The sequence below is a fragment of the Schistocerca piceifrons genome, chromosome 1, assembly GCF_021461385.2.
Source record: "Schistocerca piceifrons isolate TAMUIC-IGC-003096 chromosome 1, iqSchPice1.1, whole genome shotgun sequence".
Lineage (NCBI taxonomy): Eukaryota > Metazoa > Arthropoda > Insecta > Orthoptera > Acrididae > Schistocerca > Schistocerca piceifrons.
In genome coordinates, this window is record NC_060138.1 from 1,208,013,956 (window position 1) to 1,208,032,854 (window position 18,899).

The 18,899-nt window shown below is 44.0% G+C and overlaps 1 protein-coding gene across 3 annotated transcripts in view; it reads left to right on the forward strand.

Moving 5' to 3' along the window:
- The window catches only part of LOC124802581 (EF-hand calcium-binding domain-containing protein 4B-like), a 774,205-nt gene that overhangs the window by 734,427 nt on the left and 20,879 nt on the right, over window positions 1-18,899 (forward strand). For all 3 annotated transcript variants that reach the window (XM_047263472.1, XM_047263455.1, XM_047263464.1), the window contains 3 exons: window positions 1,269-1,334; window positions 10,147-10,299; window positions 17,501-17,654. In XM_047263472.1, coding sequence (XP_047119428.1) covers window positions 1,269-1,334; window positions 10,147-10,299; window positions 17,501-17,654 — 373 coding nt within the window. The remainder of the gene's footprint in view (window positions 1-1,268; window positions 1,335-10,146; window positions 10,300-17,500; window positions 17,655-18,899) is intronic.

Genomic DNA, 18,899 nt, shown 5'->3' on the forward strand with positions numbered 1-18,899 from the left:
CACTGTTTCAAAATTAATTACTCCACACAGGGAGCATCGGTTCATCCTTCGAGGCTATACTAAACGCCTTTATACGTCCTTTGGCGCCATAATAAAGTATCTGACTATTGCAGGTTGTCAAGAAGGTCTGCCTCTCTTGTGATTGACAGCAATCATCAATTGACACTTAACTACATTCAGCATTTCAAAGTAACATATGCTACACTCGAAACGTTTCTTCACCCTGCTGATGTATAATCATCCCATGTCATCATTCTTTACAACCATACTGTAATACTTGTCTGCTGTAACATTCAGAAGCAATGACCCACAGGAACCAAACCTAAATGTTGCATGTAAAGGTGCGCCACACTAATGCGTTTCACTCCAGTAACAATGTCAGTTTCTCGTTACAGCTGAATACTAAAACTTATTTTGAAGCCATAAAGAAATCACCAAAAGTGTTGAATTCAGTGTGCCACAACATTGCACACAACATTTGCCCACAGAAGCCTCAATTATTTGAAGAAATCATTTGACTTCCTGCTGCTGACTGTATTCATAGTTGTGTGCGACGTTATTGTGTAACCGCCATTTCGTTGCAGTAAATTTTTAAAATAAATGTCGCTGCATTGTTAAGTCTGTACAGTGAGAAGTTTTCTGCGCCCATCACCACTGCACTGCACCACCTGACACCTCCAATATCTGCAAAAAATGGCCAGAGTTATCCAAACCCAGATAATACTTGGAAACAGTGCACCATCAACGTGCGCAAGTGATTAAATATTTTAGGTGCGTAGCGCTCCTGAGCTACATAAATTCCTAATGACGTTTTTATTTCGAAAGGAATAACTCGCAGCTACGATCATTCCGTTTTACTCGTATTATCCGACAACTGTTTACGTGTAACCCATCCTCAGGGGACGAGACAGAGGTTAAGAATACAGAGAAACAATTTTTCAGTAACGAAATCTTTGTCAGCAAAATTGAGCTACAACTTGCTAAAAAGATAAAAAGAAAAGGAGGGAGTTACGAAATATGTTATTTACATATGCTTTGATTTACTGGATTTTACCGCCATGATCCAGCGACATGTGTAAACGCCATGAAGGCAAATACGTCGTATAATGCAACGTACACCTTAAGCTATGATGTGATTAGAAAAACTACAATTTATTACGGAGAAACAAGAAATACTTACCGTGTGTACAATGCACATCGTATGTATAGTTTTATATTAGGATTCCAATTTCATTTTCACGCTGTAATATTTTTGCTACTGTTTACAGATGCAGAAACTCTTCGAGGAGATGGAAGCTCAACTCAGTGAAGACAAAGAAAACATCGTGAGACAGGTGAGTCACGTTTACACATTTGTAACGTATTCTTGTTATGGCATCAAAATATGAGCCCAGTCACATAACAAGATGAAGAGACAAAATGTGCAATACTCGAGCACATCTTGCTTGTGCTTCGAGACATCACAGAACAGGTCCACACAATCCGAATGATCTTCAGCTACTGTGCTATCGTTCTAAACTGAAAAGATGTACAAAACTTGATTACTTCTCGTAGAATGATTATCACAGGTCATAAGATCACTCTTGTGTGTACAGCAGTTTTCAGTTGTTCGGCATACGATTTTCTGTAGTACCTGAGATACCAATGTTAGGTCGTTTCTTCCCATGACTCAGAAGTATAAACCTTTGTTCGCCAATGATGGAGGCTGCTACAGACTTTTCAAATTTATTCATATCTTCCACTGTATCAGCGAGTTTCTCCCTGATTCACAGTCCACATGTTTCCACCTCTCCATAGAACCTGGCGTCCGATAGCGTCCTACACGTTCCATGCCTTGAGGTCAGGTGGATGTGGCGGCCAAGACAATGTCAATTCACTATCATGCACCTCACCATTGTATCACGATTATGGTTTTGTGACACAGACAGACTTCGCTGTCATGGAAGGCACCACGCCTGAAGGGATGCAGATATTCCATAATAATGTTCACGCAGTCCACAACTGTCATTCTGTCTTCGATAAGTAACATAGGGGAAAGCCGGACAAGACCATCGACCTGATGTAACAAGAAATGTAATTCATCCGGCCAGGCGACAGTATTGCATTGTTTCACGGCAGACTCGAGATGATTTCGAGCACACTGCAAAAGTTATTGAAGAAGTCGTTGGATCAGCTTCGAAACGCCTAGAGGTGCCTGCTACGGATCCCCATGTTCCACAATGAGCACTGAACGGTGTGCTTTGAAACACTTGCATCTTCACCAGAATTGTACCGTTTCTTAGATGTGCCACAGATCACCACCTATCCTGCTCCAAGGACAAAAGACCGATCTCGCAAGTTTCTAATGAGACGTGGAAGTCCAACAGTTTGTCACGTATTCGTGGTCACCGTCCTCCAGATACTTACCGTAGATGCTCATGCCAGTAGCAAGCTAACAGCCTGGCGGCTAGGCCGTTTCTAAGATGCTCATTCTCAGACTTGCCGCCGTAACAATTTGTCCTCTGTCAAAGTAGCTTATGTCAGTGGATTAGGCCATTTACGGTCCATACCATCGCTAGAGTGATTCCCTCACGTCTGCGGCCCACTCGTATACTTTTCTTACCGCGTCACGTGCCCTCTCCGTCACAAGGGGACCTTCAGTTTCACGGTGGGCAGTACTCTTAATGTTCTTCTGCAGAAAGTACGGAGTAAGCCCAATAATAAAAAGAAGTCGCACCTCGGGTATACAGCAGGATTTAATTGCTCATCAGGGTGTCCTGGCACACAACAGTGGCTGGTGCTCTCAGTAGAGCGAGTTGTTGTTGTTGTTGTGGTCTTCAGTCCTGAGACTGGTTTGATGCAGCTCTCCATGCTACTCTATCCTGTGCAAGTTTCTTCATCTCCCAGTACCTACTGCAACCTACATCCTTCTGAATCTGCTTAGTGTATTGATCTCTTGGTCTCCCTCTACGATTTTTACCCTCCACGCTGCCCTCCAATGCTAAATTTGTGATCCCTTGATGCCTCAAAACATGTCCTACCAACCGATCCCTTCTTCTAGTCAAGTTGTGCCACAAACTTCTCTTCTCCCCAATCCTATTCAATACCTCCTCATTAGTTATGTGATCTACCCATCTAATCTTCAGCATTCTTCTGTAGCACCACATTTCGAAAGCTTCTATTCTCTTCTTGTCCAAACTAGTTATCGTCCATGTTTCACTTCCATACAAATACTTTCAGAAACGACTTCCTGACACTTCAATCTATACTCGATGTTAACAAATTTCTCTTCTCCAGAAACGATTTCCTTGCCATTGCCAGTCTACATTTTATATCCTACCTACTTCGACCATCATCAGTTATTTTGCTCCCCAAATAGCAGAACTCTTTACTACTTTAAGTGTCTCATTTCCTAATCTAATCCCCTCAGCATCACCCGATTTAATTTGACTACATTCCATTATCCTCGTTTTGCTTTTGTTGATGTTCATCTTATATCCTCCTCTCAAGACACTGTCCATTCCGTTCAACTGCTCTTCCAAGTCCTTTGCTGTCTCTGACAGAATTACAATGTCATCAGCGAACCTCAAAGTTTTTACTTCTTCTCCATGAATTTTAATACCTACTCCGAAATTTTCTTTTGTTTCCTTTACTGCTTGTTCAATATACAGATTGAATAACATCGGGGAGAGGCTACAACCCTGTCTCACTCCTTTCCCAACCACTGCTTCCCTTTCATGCCCCTCGACTCTTATAACTGCCATCTGGTTTCTGTACAAATTGTAAATAGCCTTTCGCTCCCTGTATTTTACCCCTGTCACCTTCAGAACGAGTTGTAGGCACAGTTTTCCGATTATGGTTGGCTGCAGAAAGTCCTGTGATCCAGCAGATAGCGATAGAAAAATACTAAGTATGTGCCATATGGTCGAATTATCTGTATGTAGTGGAAAAAGATATGACTGCCTTGTTGAAGGCAGGCACCGCACTGATACGGTAGGCATCGCAATACATTGAGATTCACATAAACCTTTAACATAAGTGGCTAGGATCAGCGACTGAATGGATGAAGTTCTGTTAGAGCAGGAGTGAGTTACCGAAATTCATGCTGGAGCCTCTACTGGATGGTCTTCCGAGCAGACGCCTAGAATCAGAAGAAAAGTCGGCTTTTGAGTTGCCAGCTCCAGGGTTCACCATGGTCTGTAGCATACGAGCTCATCTGTTCACGGTGTGTCGCTTCAACACCCGTGGGTCTCACAACTGGGAGGTCTCCGCTCCTGGAAGTATCAGGGAAAACCGAACATGCAGTCATAGCCATTCTGTTAATTACGTCTGCGGCTACTGAACCATTACTGAAGCACAGTGTTAATAAAGATGAATTCTGTGCTTGCTACTTAGGTTACAGGAACTGACGCTGTTACAAGACTTGTAATTGCGCCTTCTCATTGAACTGTCATAATAATATGATCGACAAGAAGTTACGGTTTTTGTGATGATCATTCTGTTAATTAAATATTATCTGCATTTCATATTCTGCCCCGTTGCAGTGCTGGACGCTACAAGCGAAAGGCTAAGGAAAGTTCAATGCTAATTCGAAGTAATTCGTTGAGGTACCTCATGCAGGCCTTCAGTTTCCTCCGTTTCAGTCAATTTATGAAAGTAGGTGAGGTATGACATTTTTGTAAACAATTTTCGAAGCAGATCGCCTTGCTAACTTTATCCTCTTGGACATTAGATATTTCATTCTGCATATCTTCAAAGTTTCCGTATTTATCACAACTTGCGAGTGTAGTCTGTGTTTGTTTTGATACGCAAATACACATATTTGTGAGTATATATTAAATTACGGATCAGTGTCTGGATTTACTTAAAGATGGAATCACGAAACACTAGTTTTGCGACTTCTCTCTAATATAAGACTACAATGTAAAGAAAGCACTGTTAATCTTCAAAATTATACCACAATAAGCAAGAATGTACTTAACATATAGCGGAGATGCTGGTCGCAGATAGCCTCAACAAAAACGTGCCATCCTGGAGTTCCATTGTTTGGTTATGCAAGAATGCAATTGTTTGTGGATATACAGAAAATGCGAAGCACTGGACTGCGAGAGAAATTACAGTGTTTATGTGGTTTACTAAGATGAAGAAGTTGAAATGTCTACCATTAACTTGCGTGTAAGTTTCACATAATTTTTATTATTTAATTTCGTATTGGAAAAGGATGTCTTACTGTATAATTAATTTACTTCTGTAATCTAATTTAGTGTTGAGTGTGAAATATCTGCGCTAGCAGAAAAGAAATGCGAAAAACACAAGTCCGAAAACAGTTTATTGGACTCACCAAACCGAAACAAAAATAGTCTCCAAACGATCAACATACTCGATCCCAACTGCGGATCGTCACAGATGTACAATAACCAATAATAATAGAAAAGACCCGTCTCTTCATGGGGAGAGATCACAATAAAACAATTCTACAATGTCAAGATGTTTGTCTACTGTACCAAGTCCATCTGCAAGACATCAGACAGGTAGAAGAGGCGTCTGGCCATGGCTGCCGGGGTGACAACGCTGTATACTTCCAAGCGGTGGGTCTAACTGCCCTTCGCCGGCAGTGCACCGCCCTATAAAGCTCGTTTGGCAGATGTATCTGCCAGAACTATTTGCTTTCACGTGCCTGGCGTATTAGAGTAGTTCCTGGGCTAGCTGTTACCTCTGGTGAAGCTGTTCTGCAGGCTCAGCGAACGGGTAGCGGTCTCTGGGGCCGTTGGTGGAGACCTAGTGTTGTGCTGTGTTGCGGCCGCCGGTAAACATTTGTGTGTTGACAACACAGACGACGTAGGTTTTCCTGGTGAATATACGCCCTGTGGATGCAGGCATCCCGTTGGTTGGACGTGAAGTGGGATGCCGATGCAGTAGGCGCTACGGTGTATGAAGTGGGCGGACACACAAGGATGCACCGTTAGAAGCCGTCGTAAATAAATTTTTGTTGCGGTTCTGCCTGCTGTCTGAGATTTACCTACCATCGGCTGAAGATAGTCGCTGATAGCAGGAAGCTGGATGATTTATCTCTGGGCCGCTGTCGTGACTGATCTGTGTTATCTTATCTGTAAATGAGATTTGCTTCCTCAATCGGCCTCCAAAATTAATAAACCCACTGAAAATTAATCTAGCGAAGATTCCACTGCAGTAAATAGCTCAAAGCACTTTAAACGTTTCGTAGAACACGAGTGATTATCTGGAATTGCATTCGACATGGTATTTTGTAAAAGCAAAGCTGTTGCCTTTCAACAGTGAGCACTCGCTGAGTTGTTATATTTGATAGGCGAAGTACACTTTCATTTCAAAATTTCACAGTCCGCGAATCATTTACTATGCCTTCACAAATATTAAAAGCACTTCTAAATTGTCCATCGTGTACAAAAGTCCATGTAACATTTGTTCATTCGTAAACACGCTCTGTCCATTTGCAACAGTTCGTCTTCGTGACACAGTCCACTTGCATCTTCCACTTCGCTAGCAAATATAATTTTACTAATGAGTGGACTCGCCGTTACACTCTCCGTTCATCTGTCCTGCTCATAGGTTTTCAATCGGAGTCCAAACGACCAATCTAAATTCTTCAAAGACGACGTAGCAACCACTTCCCATTACATGATTTTTGTTCTCTGCTTTCTTGAGAAGCTTCATTAGAAAATTAATTCCACTCCTTCTTTCGTCTTCACATCGACATCTCTTCTCTCTTGACACTCTTTCACTGTCCTTGAATAATTAATTTCCACAGACGCGATGTCTCATTTTTCATTTCGCTGCTCTGCACTAATTCGTCTCCATTACTGTCCGCGACGACACCCTTTTTTAGGTCGACAGTTTCTCCAGAACATCTTTACTTTGCAGAGCGTATACGATAATTACGACCTCGTTGGCATAGTACTTCATAACATTGACGACAAAATTTACCTTACGTGCAGTCAGTACGTTAATATTACTCAGAAGTGCAATAAAAGGAATACATTTACAGGGTGTTTCAAAAATGACCGGTACATTTGAAACGGCAATAAAAACTAAACTAGCAGCGATATAAATACACCGTTTGTTGCAATATGCTTGGGACAACAGTACATTTTCAGGCGGACAAACTTTCGAAATTACAGTAGTTACAATTTTCAACAACAGATGGCGCTGCAAGTGATGTGAAAGATATAGAAGACAACGCAGTCTGTGGGTGCGCCATTCTGTACGTCGTCTTTCTGCTGTAAGCGTGTGCTGTTCACAACGTGCAAGTGTGCTGTAGACAACATGGTTTATTCCTTAGAACAGAGGATTTTTCTGGTGTTGGAATTCCACCGCCTAGAACACAGTGTTGTTGCAACAAGACGAAGTTTTCAGCGGAGGTTTAATGTAACCAAAGGACCGAAAAGCGATACAATAAAGGATCTGTTTGAAAAATTTCAACGGACTGGGAACGTGACGGATGAACGTGCTGGGAAGGTAGGGCGACCGCGTACGGCAACCACAGAGGGCAATGCGCAGCTATTGCAGCAGGTGATCCAACAGCGGCCTCGGGTTTCCGTTCGCCGTGTTGCAGCTGCGGTCCAAATGACGCCAACGTCCACGTATCGTCTCATGCGCCAGAGTTTACACCTCTACCCATACAAAATTCAAACGCGGCAACCCCTCAGCGCCGCTACCATTGCTGCACGAGAGACATTCGCTAACGATATAGTGCACAGGATTGATGACGGCGATATGCATGTGGGCAGCATTTGGTTTACTGACGAAGCTTATTTTTACCTGGACGGCTTCGTCAATAAACAGAACTGGCGCATATGGGGAACCGAAAAGCCCCATGTTGCAGTCCCATCGTCCCTGCATCCTCAAAAAGTACTAGTCTGGGCCGCCATTTCTTCCAAAGGAATCATTGGCCCATTTTTCAGATCCGAAACGATTACTGCATCACGCTATCTGGACATTCTTCGTGAATTTGTGGCGGTACAAACTGCCTTAGACGACACTGCGAACACCTCGTGGTTTATGCAAGATGGTGCCCGGCCACATCGCACGGCCGACGTCTTTAATTTCCTGAATGAATATTTCGATGATCGTGTGATTGCTTTGGGCTATCCGAAACATACAGGAGGCGGCGTGGATTGGCCTCCCTATTCGCCAGACATGAACCCCTGTGACTTCTTTCTGTGGGGACACTTGAAAGACCAGGTGTTCCGCCAGAATCCAGAAACAATTGAACAGCTGAAGCAGTAAATCTCATCTGCATGTGAAGCCATTCCGCCAGACACGTTGTCAAAGGTTTCGGGTAATTTCATTCAGAGACTACGCCATATTATTGCTACGCATGGTGGATATGTGGAAAATATCGTACTATAGAGTTTCCCAGACCGCAGCGCCATCTGTTGTTGAAAAGTGTAACTACTGTAATTCCGAAAGTTTGTCTGCCTGAAAATGTACTGTTGTCCCAAGCATATTGCAACAAACGGTGTATTTCTATCGCTGCTCGTTTAGTTTTTATTGCCGTTTCAAATATACCGGTCATTTTTGAAACACCCTGTACAAACAAAATTTCTTGCATTCTAATTCTTGTTTGTCATTTGTATTAGCAATTTTACAGTGGACTCAATATAATTAACAAGACAGAAAATACCATCGGATTAACAGATAGGAGTTACAGAGGACCAAAATCTTTGTAAAGAGACCTGCAGCGATTCCCTGAGAGGGAAAACTGGTCCAATGAGATGAACTGTGTAACAGAACGAAACTCATCTTTAGGGACAAATTTAACTTCTGGTGCCATGAATTCGCCCAAAGGTGATGTGAGGACGGATGCAGGAGCGGAGAAAGTGGACCACTCATGTTGGGTGGGGATTTTGATAGACACAATAAGTCTTTGTGAATGGGCCGGTGGAATGCCTGAGCGAAATTGCCAGTGAGTCGGCAGCAGGCTCAGATGTGGGTAACTCAATGGTCTGGGTGACCTTGCTTCCTTTAAAAAAATCCCGGAGTTCGCCAAAAACTGAGCCGACGAATTACAGCCTTATCTAATATAACACCTGTTTGATAAATTCGTGACTTTCAGATGAAGAGTATCGGTCTGTTACCATCTGGAAAGATTAATTACCGTTTCAGAGTCGCAGTTAATATAAGATGACGTGGAAGGAGGTACCAACCGCTGAATGGCTTAAGGAGACATTCATTGTAAGAGCTGGTGAAGATGGTACCACTTGTAAAAGCACTTTTTAGTGAGCACCAGCGAGAGGGGGACGCACGAGATTTCTTCCTTAACACTCGTAAGCTGTTGTAGGGTTTCATTATAGTATTGCGCAACATTGGTGAGATGTGTATCAACCACCTTGCTTCATTGACGTTGAGTTTCCCTATTCTTGAAATATATGTGGCGTTTCTGTTTGTGCAAATAATGATATAATATTTCATTCGCGAAGTTAGTCAAAATGTGTAGTTGGTGGGGATTGACAATTGTAATGAAAGAAGTCTTATCGTCATTTACCTTGTTTATTTCGGTTTGGGAAGCTGGTGGCGACATTGGTGCTTCTACACGTTCCTGTTGATGTTAATGTACATACTGTAGGCAGTGTTGGGTGTATCCTTTGTGCAACAGGACACGGAGGTGAAGGCACAGATGAGGGGCAACTGTGTTTGAGTAGCACAGAGAAGACCTCAGGCTACTTCTATCCACAGGTTGCAGGAACAAAATACACAAACAGTACAACAACAGCACTTTGAACCCCAATGCATACGGCTAATACCATCGCAGCCAATATCAGTACCTATACTGCTGGCTGTGTCTGACTGTTTGTTCATGATGTGAGATGTTTCTGTTGACAGGAAGAGGTTGCATCTAGGGCAGACGTCTCTGAGGGAGCAATTGTGGCAGCATGACGAACAGATGTACGAGGCTCTGCTGACCCAGCAACAGGAAGCCGAGAACAACCAGAAGCTGCAGCTATTCGTTGCTGATGTAAGGTGTTTCTGTTTACAGGAGAAGTGGCTGTAACTGGGCCAGGCTTCGCTGAGGGAGCGGCTGCGACAGGATGACGCATAGCTATGGGAGACACTGCTGACACGGCAGCAGGTGGTGAGGTCAGCAAGTGGCTGCAGCTGTTTATTGCTGACATCAGGTGTTTGTGTTGGCAGGAGGAGAAAAGGCTGCGGCTGGGACAGGCGTCGCTGAGGGAGCAGCTGCGGCAGCGCGACGAACAGCTGCAGGAGGCGTTGCTGGCCCAGCAGCAGGCGGCCGAGGACAGCAAGAGGCTGCGCCAGGAGAACGTGCAGCTGCAGCGCCGCAAGGTGACGCAAAGATGCTGCTAGACTTTTATAACTAAAACAATCACATTAGCACCGTTATCATGTGGTGCAACCCCAAACTGTGACTACACAATCCAATAATTTTTGTATCTTCGTGAGGATAATGCGAAATACAGCCAGCCAGTTGCAGAAATAATAAGTTCGTTCAAACCTCTTAACCTAGGTTTCGACGTCTTTAAAAACGTCTTATTCACAAGGGTAAACGGTTACTCCTGCAATAGTTAACATGTACATCTACATCTACATCCATACTCCGCAATCCACCTGACGGTGTGTGGCGGAGGGTACCCTGAGTACCTCTATCGGTTCTCCCTTCTATTCCAGTCTCGTATTGTTCGCGGAAAGAAGGATTGTCGGTATGCTTCTGTGTGGGCTCTAATCTCTCTGATTTTATCCTCATGGTCTCTTCTCGAGATATACGTAGGAGGGAGCAATGTACTGCTTGACTCTTCGGAGAAGGTATGTTCTCGAAACTTTAACAAAAGCCCGTACCGAGCTTATGTACATAAGTGTCCAAGGAACAGAAAAGCAACTGAAATCACTCAACAGAGGAAAGTCCACTGCATCTGACGAGATACCAATTCGATTTTACACAGTGTACGCGAAAGAACTTGCCCCCTTCTAACAGCCGTGTACCGCAAGTCTCTAGAGGAACGGAAGGTTCCAAATGAAGGCGTTCGATACAGTTCCGCAATGTCGCCTGATGAACAAAGTAAGAGCCTACGGAATATCAGACCAGTTGTGTGGCTGGATTGAAGAAAACAGAGTACACCATGTTGTTCCCAATGGAGAGACGTCTACAGACTTTAAAGTAACCTCTGGCGTGCCACAGGAGAGTGTTATGGGACCATTGCTTTTCACAATATATATAAATGACCTAGTAGATAATGTCGGAAGCTCCATGCGGTTTTTCGCAGATGATGCTGTAGTATACAGAGAAGCTGCAGCATTAGAAAATTGCAGCAAAATGGAGGAAGATCCGGAGCGGATAGGCACTTGGTGCAGGGAGTGGCAACTGACCCTTAACATTGACAAATGTAATGTATTGCGAAAACATAGAAAGAAGGATCCTTTATTGTATGATTATATGATAGCGGAACAAACACTGGTAGCAGTTACTTCAGTAAAATATCTGGCAGTATGCGTGCGGAACGATTTGAAGTGGAATGATCATATAAAATTAATTGTTGGTAAGGCGGGTACCAGGTTGAGATTCATTGGGAGAGTCCTTAGAAAATGTAGTCCATCAACAAAGGAGGTGGCTTACAAAACACTCGTTGGATATACACTTGAGTATTGCTCATCAGTGTGGGATCCGTACCAGGTCGGGTTGACGGAGGAGATAGAGAAGATCCAAAGAAGAGCGGTGCGTTTCGTCACAGGGTTATTTGGTAAGCGTTACGGAGATGTTTAGCAAACTCAAATGGCAGACTCTGAAAGAGAGGTGCTCTGCATCGCGGTGTAGCTTACTATCTAGGTTTCGAGAGTGTGCGTTTCTGGATGAGATATCGAATATATTGCTTCCCCCTACTTATACCTCCCGAGGAGATCACGAATGTAAAATTAGAGAGATTCGAGCGCGCACGGAGGCTTTCCGGCAGTCGTTTTTCCCACGAACCGTACGCGACTGGAACAGGAAAGGGAGGTAATGACAGTGGCACGTAAAGTGCCCTCCGCCACACACCGTTGGGTGGTTTGCGGAGTATAAATGTAGATGTAGATTATAATATAGGTATATCCTAACTAGGATTCCGGTCTACAGTTGGTGCACCCAGCCATGTTCAAGAACTTAAATTTTTGTATGCTTCGTGTCTGGCAGTGACCAAATACAGAATATTTCAAAAAAGATTGATCTGACATCGCAACACTGTGCACCTACATATTTACTCCGCAAGCTATCTTACGGTGTATGTTGATTTCCCTGTTCTTTGTTCCATTTGAAATGTCACATGGGAAGGACAACTGTCTTTAAACTCCCGTATGGGACGTAATTTATCAGATATTCTTATAGTCATTATATAGCAAGAAATACGTTGGAGAAAGTAATATGTTACTCAACGCCTCTTTTGATATACAGTGCCCGTCTTGTAGCAACAGCCACTGGAATTTAGTCAGCGTCTCCATAACGCTTGCGTGTAGACCAAATGGTCCATGATGAAACGTTCCACTCTTCATTTTGTCTTCTCTTTTCTGCTAATCCTATTTGATACGTTGACAGAATGATGAAAAATACTGAACCATCATTTGAACAAGGTTTCTGTAAGCCACTTTGTTCGTGTATGAATTATTATTTCTTAAGATTACAATAACGAATCTAAGCCTGACATCTCACTTTCCTACAATTATTTCTTTGTGGTCATTTCATTTTGTGTTGCCGCAGATGCTCACTGGTAGGTATTTTACGGTTATTGCTGTTTTCAGAGAGTTTTCACCGGTAACATAATTGAACAGTAATGGACCTTTTTGCCTAATTTCGCGCACTATGTTACATTTATTTACGTTCAGGGTCAACTGCGAGTCTTGAACAAATAACCATGCAGCTGTCTCCCTGCATTTTGGTACGACGGCTGTCGCTGCCAACTTCTCGTAGACAACAGCATCGTTTTCATTAGGCCTCTGGAGTTTACGACGCTGTAAACAGTAATAGCCCTATAAAACTCCAGAGATCACCGTTACACCTGTTGATTTCGTCTCACTATAACGTATTGAGTTCTATGGCTTAAGAGGCCTGTGTGTTCTACATGTATGAAGATGCAAACTTGGGGTCAGTTTTAACTTGCAGCCTGAAAATGCACCAACGGAAAAAAATCACATCACTACGAAGGAGTTGTGCGACATAAACGAAATGTGGTAGGCGCGTCTTCCTACGTCTGAAAGATAGTGTCTATTCAAATTACATGCCAGTTGCACGAGGGTCACTTCAAAAGAAATTCACACTATTTTTTTTAAAATCAATCTTTTATTCTACATGTTTGAAAGTTTTACAGTGTGTAGGTACATCCTTTAGGAACAATATTTTCATTTCTCCACATAATTTCCATCCATATCATATGCCTTACGCCATCTTGGAACCAGCGCCTGTATACCCGCACGGTAAAATTTTGGACCAACCTGTTGGAATCACTGTTTGGCAGCGTGCACAAGGGAGTCATCATCTTCAAACCTTGTTCCACGAAGAGAGTCTTTCAGTTTCCCAGAGAGATGATAGTCACATGGAGCCAGGCCAGGACTGTAACCGGGGTGTTTCAGTGTTGTCCATCGGAGTTTTGTGATCGCTTCCCTGGTTTTTTCACTGACATGTGGCCGTGCATTGTGGTGCAACAGCAAAACATCCTGCTTTTGCCGATATGGTCGAACATGACTCAGTCGAGCTCGAAGTTTCTGCAGTGTCGTCACATATGCATCAGAATTTATGGTGATTCCACTTGGAATGATGTCCACAAGCAAGAGTCCTTCGGAATCGAAAAACACCGTAGCCATAACTTTTCCAGCAGAAGGTGTGGTTTTGAATTTTTTTTTCTTGGGTGAATTTGCATGATGCCACTCTATCGATTGCCTCTTCGTCTCTGGTGAAAAATGATGGAGCCATGTTTCTTCACCTGCCACAATTCTTCCAAGAAATTCATCCCCACCATTCTCGTACTGTTCCAAAAGTTCGCTGCATACCGTGTTTCGTGTTTCTTTGTGAGCCACTGTCAACATCCTGGGAACCCACCTGGTACAAACGTTTTTTAACGCCAACACTTTCAGTATTCTGCAAACACTTCCTTCCCCTATTCGTCTGTGTGTCTCGCATTTCATCATCTTTGGGAATTGCCATGCCACATACCAACAACAATAAAAGCACAGCTCCATACACGCTCACAAAACTACAGGACGAGATATCGCCTGGATGTCTGTCGTACGACTGGTGGAGAGCACATTGAATATTTGTGAAAGTTAATTGTAAAAAGTTTCCGAAGGTACAAGTAAAAAATAAACGTAATCTCCGCTCACAGGCTCTGGCAAGTTAATGGGCACCGACCGAACACCAAGTCATCCTCTGCCAATCTCGGCACTGAACGTAGTATGGACGACGTGACATCAGCATACTGCTCTCCCGGTCGTTGTCAGTTTTCGTGACCTGAAGCCTCTACTATCGGCCAAGTAGCTCCTAAATTGGCATGACATGGTTGTGTGCACCCCATTCCAGACATACTGCCAAGGAAAAATCTCTGGCAATACTGGGAATCAAACCTGGGTTCTCCCCATGAGTCAGCAGCACTAACGAATCAGCTACGGACGCGGACACACGTAAAAGATATAACCTTGGAACTCGAAAGTTTTCGGTGATGATAAGAACTCTTTAGTCCCATACGTTTATTAAAATATATTTAATGTTCCTATATTCATTCAGGTAAAAGATACAGTCTTGCGAAGTAGGTTGATTCTTTTTGAAACAGCCTGTGTCTGTTAAATAAATCCATCTCTGCAACTTCACTGCAACATTTATTTTACTTCAAAGCACAAGACCACTAAAAAGTGGTAGTAGCATTACTTCTGTTACATCCGTATATGGCTACATGCTAGTACTCGGCATTAGACATTACCTGTTTTGTATGAATTGCCCCTTTCGATGTTGACGGAAAATCGGACAACGTAAATATACAGCTGAAAAGTTGTGTAGCAAACCAGTATTTGCAACGGATATCATTAGTTTGCTGTAACTCGCACATAGGAAATCAGACGAGATTAAATTAAGTAATTTATACGTAAAATGATGACATTATAATGATTTCATTGAGCTGCTAATTGTAATCGGAACTCATTGGTCGCAAAACATCCGAAAACTTTAAGTTATGAAGCAAGCGAAACGACTGTGTCATCTCACGGCCTCTCTATATGAGCTACTGTCGCCGACTGAATGTGGCATATTTTTCCTTCTGCGTGTGTGCTGGCTGTGTCAAACACGAAAGTGGTGTGACTGGTCGGTCCAACATCCGACTATAGAAGTCTGTTTGGGCCACAGGTCGTAGGTCGTGAGTATAGATAATTAGTTTTCTCGTAATAATTGACTAAATCGCTTGTGAAGCAAAAACAAAAAAAAAAAAAATGGCATAGTTTTTCTGCAGGTGAAGTTATGGTACACATCAAAGAGTCACAGCAAAGGAAGCAGAAAATATGCAACGTTAATGACAGGCTTTTTTTAATAATAAGTCTTGTAATGTACACTCTCCTAACGTGCTGGTGAAGATGGTGTATTGTGTGTCTAAGGTTTCGACGTTATTCTCCGACGTGTAAACTATGTGTGGAGTAAAGAGCATAAACTAAAGTGTCGTCACTGCTAATGATATACTGCAGTCGCGCAGCAGCTACATTTGTGAACACCCAGTTATGTCACTATAGTGTGTAGCATTAGAGAGCCTATGTAAACAGAAATGGAAAAGAGGGTGTGGCATCATATGGATAAGTTCGGCCGCCAAGTGCAAGTCTTATTGCAGTCGACGCCACACAGGGCGACATGTACGCCGGTGATGAGGATGAAATGATGATGATGAGGACAACACAACACCCAGTCGCCGAGCATAGAAAATCTCCAGCCCTGCCGGGAATCGAACCCGGTCCCGTTTGCGTGGGAGACTAACACGTTACCACCCAGCTAAGCAGGCGGACACCATACAAACAGAGAGAAGGTGGACAGATATGAAGCCGCACGTGATTGATTCATAAGCTGCTGATCCATATTTGGTCCTTCAGTCTCTTTTGATTTTTATGTTCACAGAGCTTTTCACTGATGCAATATTTTGTTCAAGACCTGTGGAAACGGATCCAGTGTATATGAGTTATTTTCGAATTCATCTTGCGCACGGTATGTGTTTGCTCTTTACTCGGATGGATTTTACGCCTGTGAGCGTAAATATGAACTTTTATCTAAGGTGATGTTAGAGACTGGTCTTGGCCAATTCCCTTCTTACTTACAGGATTTGCACAACAATTAGTGGACATCAGTACGCTAGAGCAGTACGATGCAGTTCTTAGAAAGACAGTGAAGGATTGGAAACGAGTGATGAATCACATTAGAGCCTGTGTTTAGTTTGGTTGATTGCCTGGAGAACGTTACCTGCCATCATGTGTAGTGCCGACAGTGGAGTACGGAGTATGTAGTGATAGGGTATAGAGGTGTGTTTTGGGCAGTCGAGTGTGGTCCCGTTAGTGCGCTAAAGCAAACACCAAACGCGGAAAGATATGAACACATTTTACAGCAGTTTCTACAGTATACAGTATAGATGGTGGTGGTGGTTAGTGTTTAACGTCCCGTCGACAACGAGGTCATTAGAGACGGAGCGCAAGCTCGGGTTAGGGAAGGATTGGGAAGGAAATCGGTCGTGTCCTTTCAAAGGAACCATCCCGGCATTTGCCTGAAACGATTTAGGGAAATCACGGAAAACCTAAATCAGGATGGCTGGAGACGGGATTGAACCGTCGTCCTCCCGAATGCGAGTCCGGTGTGCTAACCACTGCGGCACCTCGCTCGGTATACAGTATAGAAACAACGCGGAGACGATGATTGCATTATCATGACAATGCACACTGTCGATGGTTGTTCAGCATGACAATGCACCATGACATAAAGCAGCATCTGTGAGCAATGGGTTTTGGGCAACAGCATTTCTGCAGTGGACTGGCCTGCTCATATCCTCGATAAGACCTCACTGGGCCAGCTTTTGGCACAACGTAGAACATCGACTTCACTTCACCAGCAGCGAGCGACACCTCGTCAAGTTTCGATTGTTGGGGAAGTACGACCTGCGATTCTTCCACTTCACTTCTCACTGAAAGGGATCGCATCAGAGTTCAATCCGTCATAAAGGCGAATGCTAGCCACATGCCTTATTAATGTGTGCTAGTAGGTGTATCTGGATACTTCTGATCAGATAGCAAAAAAAAAAAGGTTTAACAGCTGCAGAAAGCATCTCAGTTGCCGTTATATTCAAAACTGTGCCACCACGTAGAATTTGTAGTAGCAGCTGACGGTACCACTGCAGTGTCACTCGAGTTCTGGCGCCACTGAAGTCGCGTGTGTGTGAGCGGCGCTTTAAAACGACTACGAGTGGTGTTTCAGGTTTGCGTATACTTACCTTTTGTGTCAAGGAGGTGGTGTGGAGTTTTTTTAGGTTTGTGTGTGGGGCTTTTTTGCGCGCAGGAGGAGCTGGAGCAGCGGCTGCAGGCGCAGCGGGAGGAGACGGCGCGGCTGCAGCGCGTGGCGGAGGGCGCGAGGCGCCAGGGGTCGCGCCACCGGCAGCAGCACGTGGCCACGGGCTTCCGGCTGGCCTGGGCGCTGCTGCTCGAGCAGCAAGGTAGGCCGCCGCCACTGAGCGCAGCAGCTGCAGCATCCTGCTTCATGCCGGCAGCAGCACTGCACACATACAGGGTGATTCAAAAAGAATACCACAACTTTTAAAATGAGTATTTAATGAAAGAAACATAATATAACCTTCTTTTATACATCATTACAAAGAGTATTTAAAAAGTTTTTTTTTCACTCAAAAACAAGTTTAGAGATGTTCAATATGTCCCCCTCCAGACACACGAGCAATATCAACCCGATACTCCAACTCGTTCCACACTCTCTGTAGCATATCAGGCGTAACAGTTTGGATAGCTGCTGTTATTTCTCGTTTCAGATCATCAATGGTGGCTGGGAGAGGTGGCCAAAACACCATATCCTTAACATACCCCCATTAGAAAAAATCGCAGGGGGTAAGATCAGGGCTTCTTGGAGGCCAGTGATGAAGTGCTCTGTCACGGGCTGCCTGGCGGCCGATCCATCGCCTCGGGTAGTTGACGTAAACTGTTTATACCAACGTTTAATACACCACCTATCAGGAGGTTTAACACCATACTTCGTTCGAAATGCACGCTGAACAACTGTCGTCGATTCACTTCTGCCGTACTCAATAACATAAAAAGCTTTCTGTTGAGTGGTCGCCATCTTAGCATCAACTGACGCTGACGCCTAGTCAACGGCGCCTCAAGCGAACAAATGTACAACTAAATGAAACTTTATAGCTCCCTTAATTCGCCGACAGATAGTGCTTAGCTCTGCCTTTTGTCGTTGCAGAGTTTTAAATTCCTAAAGTTGTGGTATTCTTTTTGAATCACCCTGTATTATACTCGTTTCTCTCTCAGGGTAGGCAAAACAACACTAGCTTGGAATATTCGAGGGGCGTTCCGTAACATGATGCAAAACATTTTTTTCGTCTGGTTTCTATGGAAAAAGTACGTAAATTCTGTCGGACATCGTGGAATATTACTGACCCTCACGTCCCCCTCCCTCCCTTTGTCCCGTTCCTGGGCTCCCTTTCCCCCCCTCCCATCCTGTTTTTTCTCTGCCTACCCTCTCTTTGCCTCCCTTCTCTCCCCCGCGTCCTTTTGCGTTTCCCTCCTCTGCCTTTCCCCATTCCCTCTCGCGTCTGACCTGCCCCCCCCCCCCCCCCTTATGAGCCCTCACCCTCCTTCGTCCCCCCCCTTATGAGTACTCTCCCTCCGTCGGTTTCCCCTCCCCCCAATTACTTTTTCTTCTCCTCCCCCCTTTTTCTCTC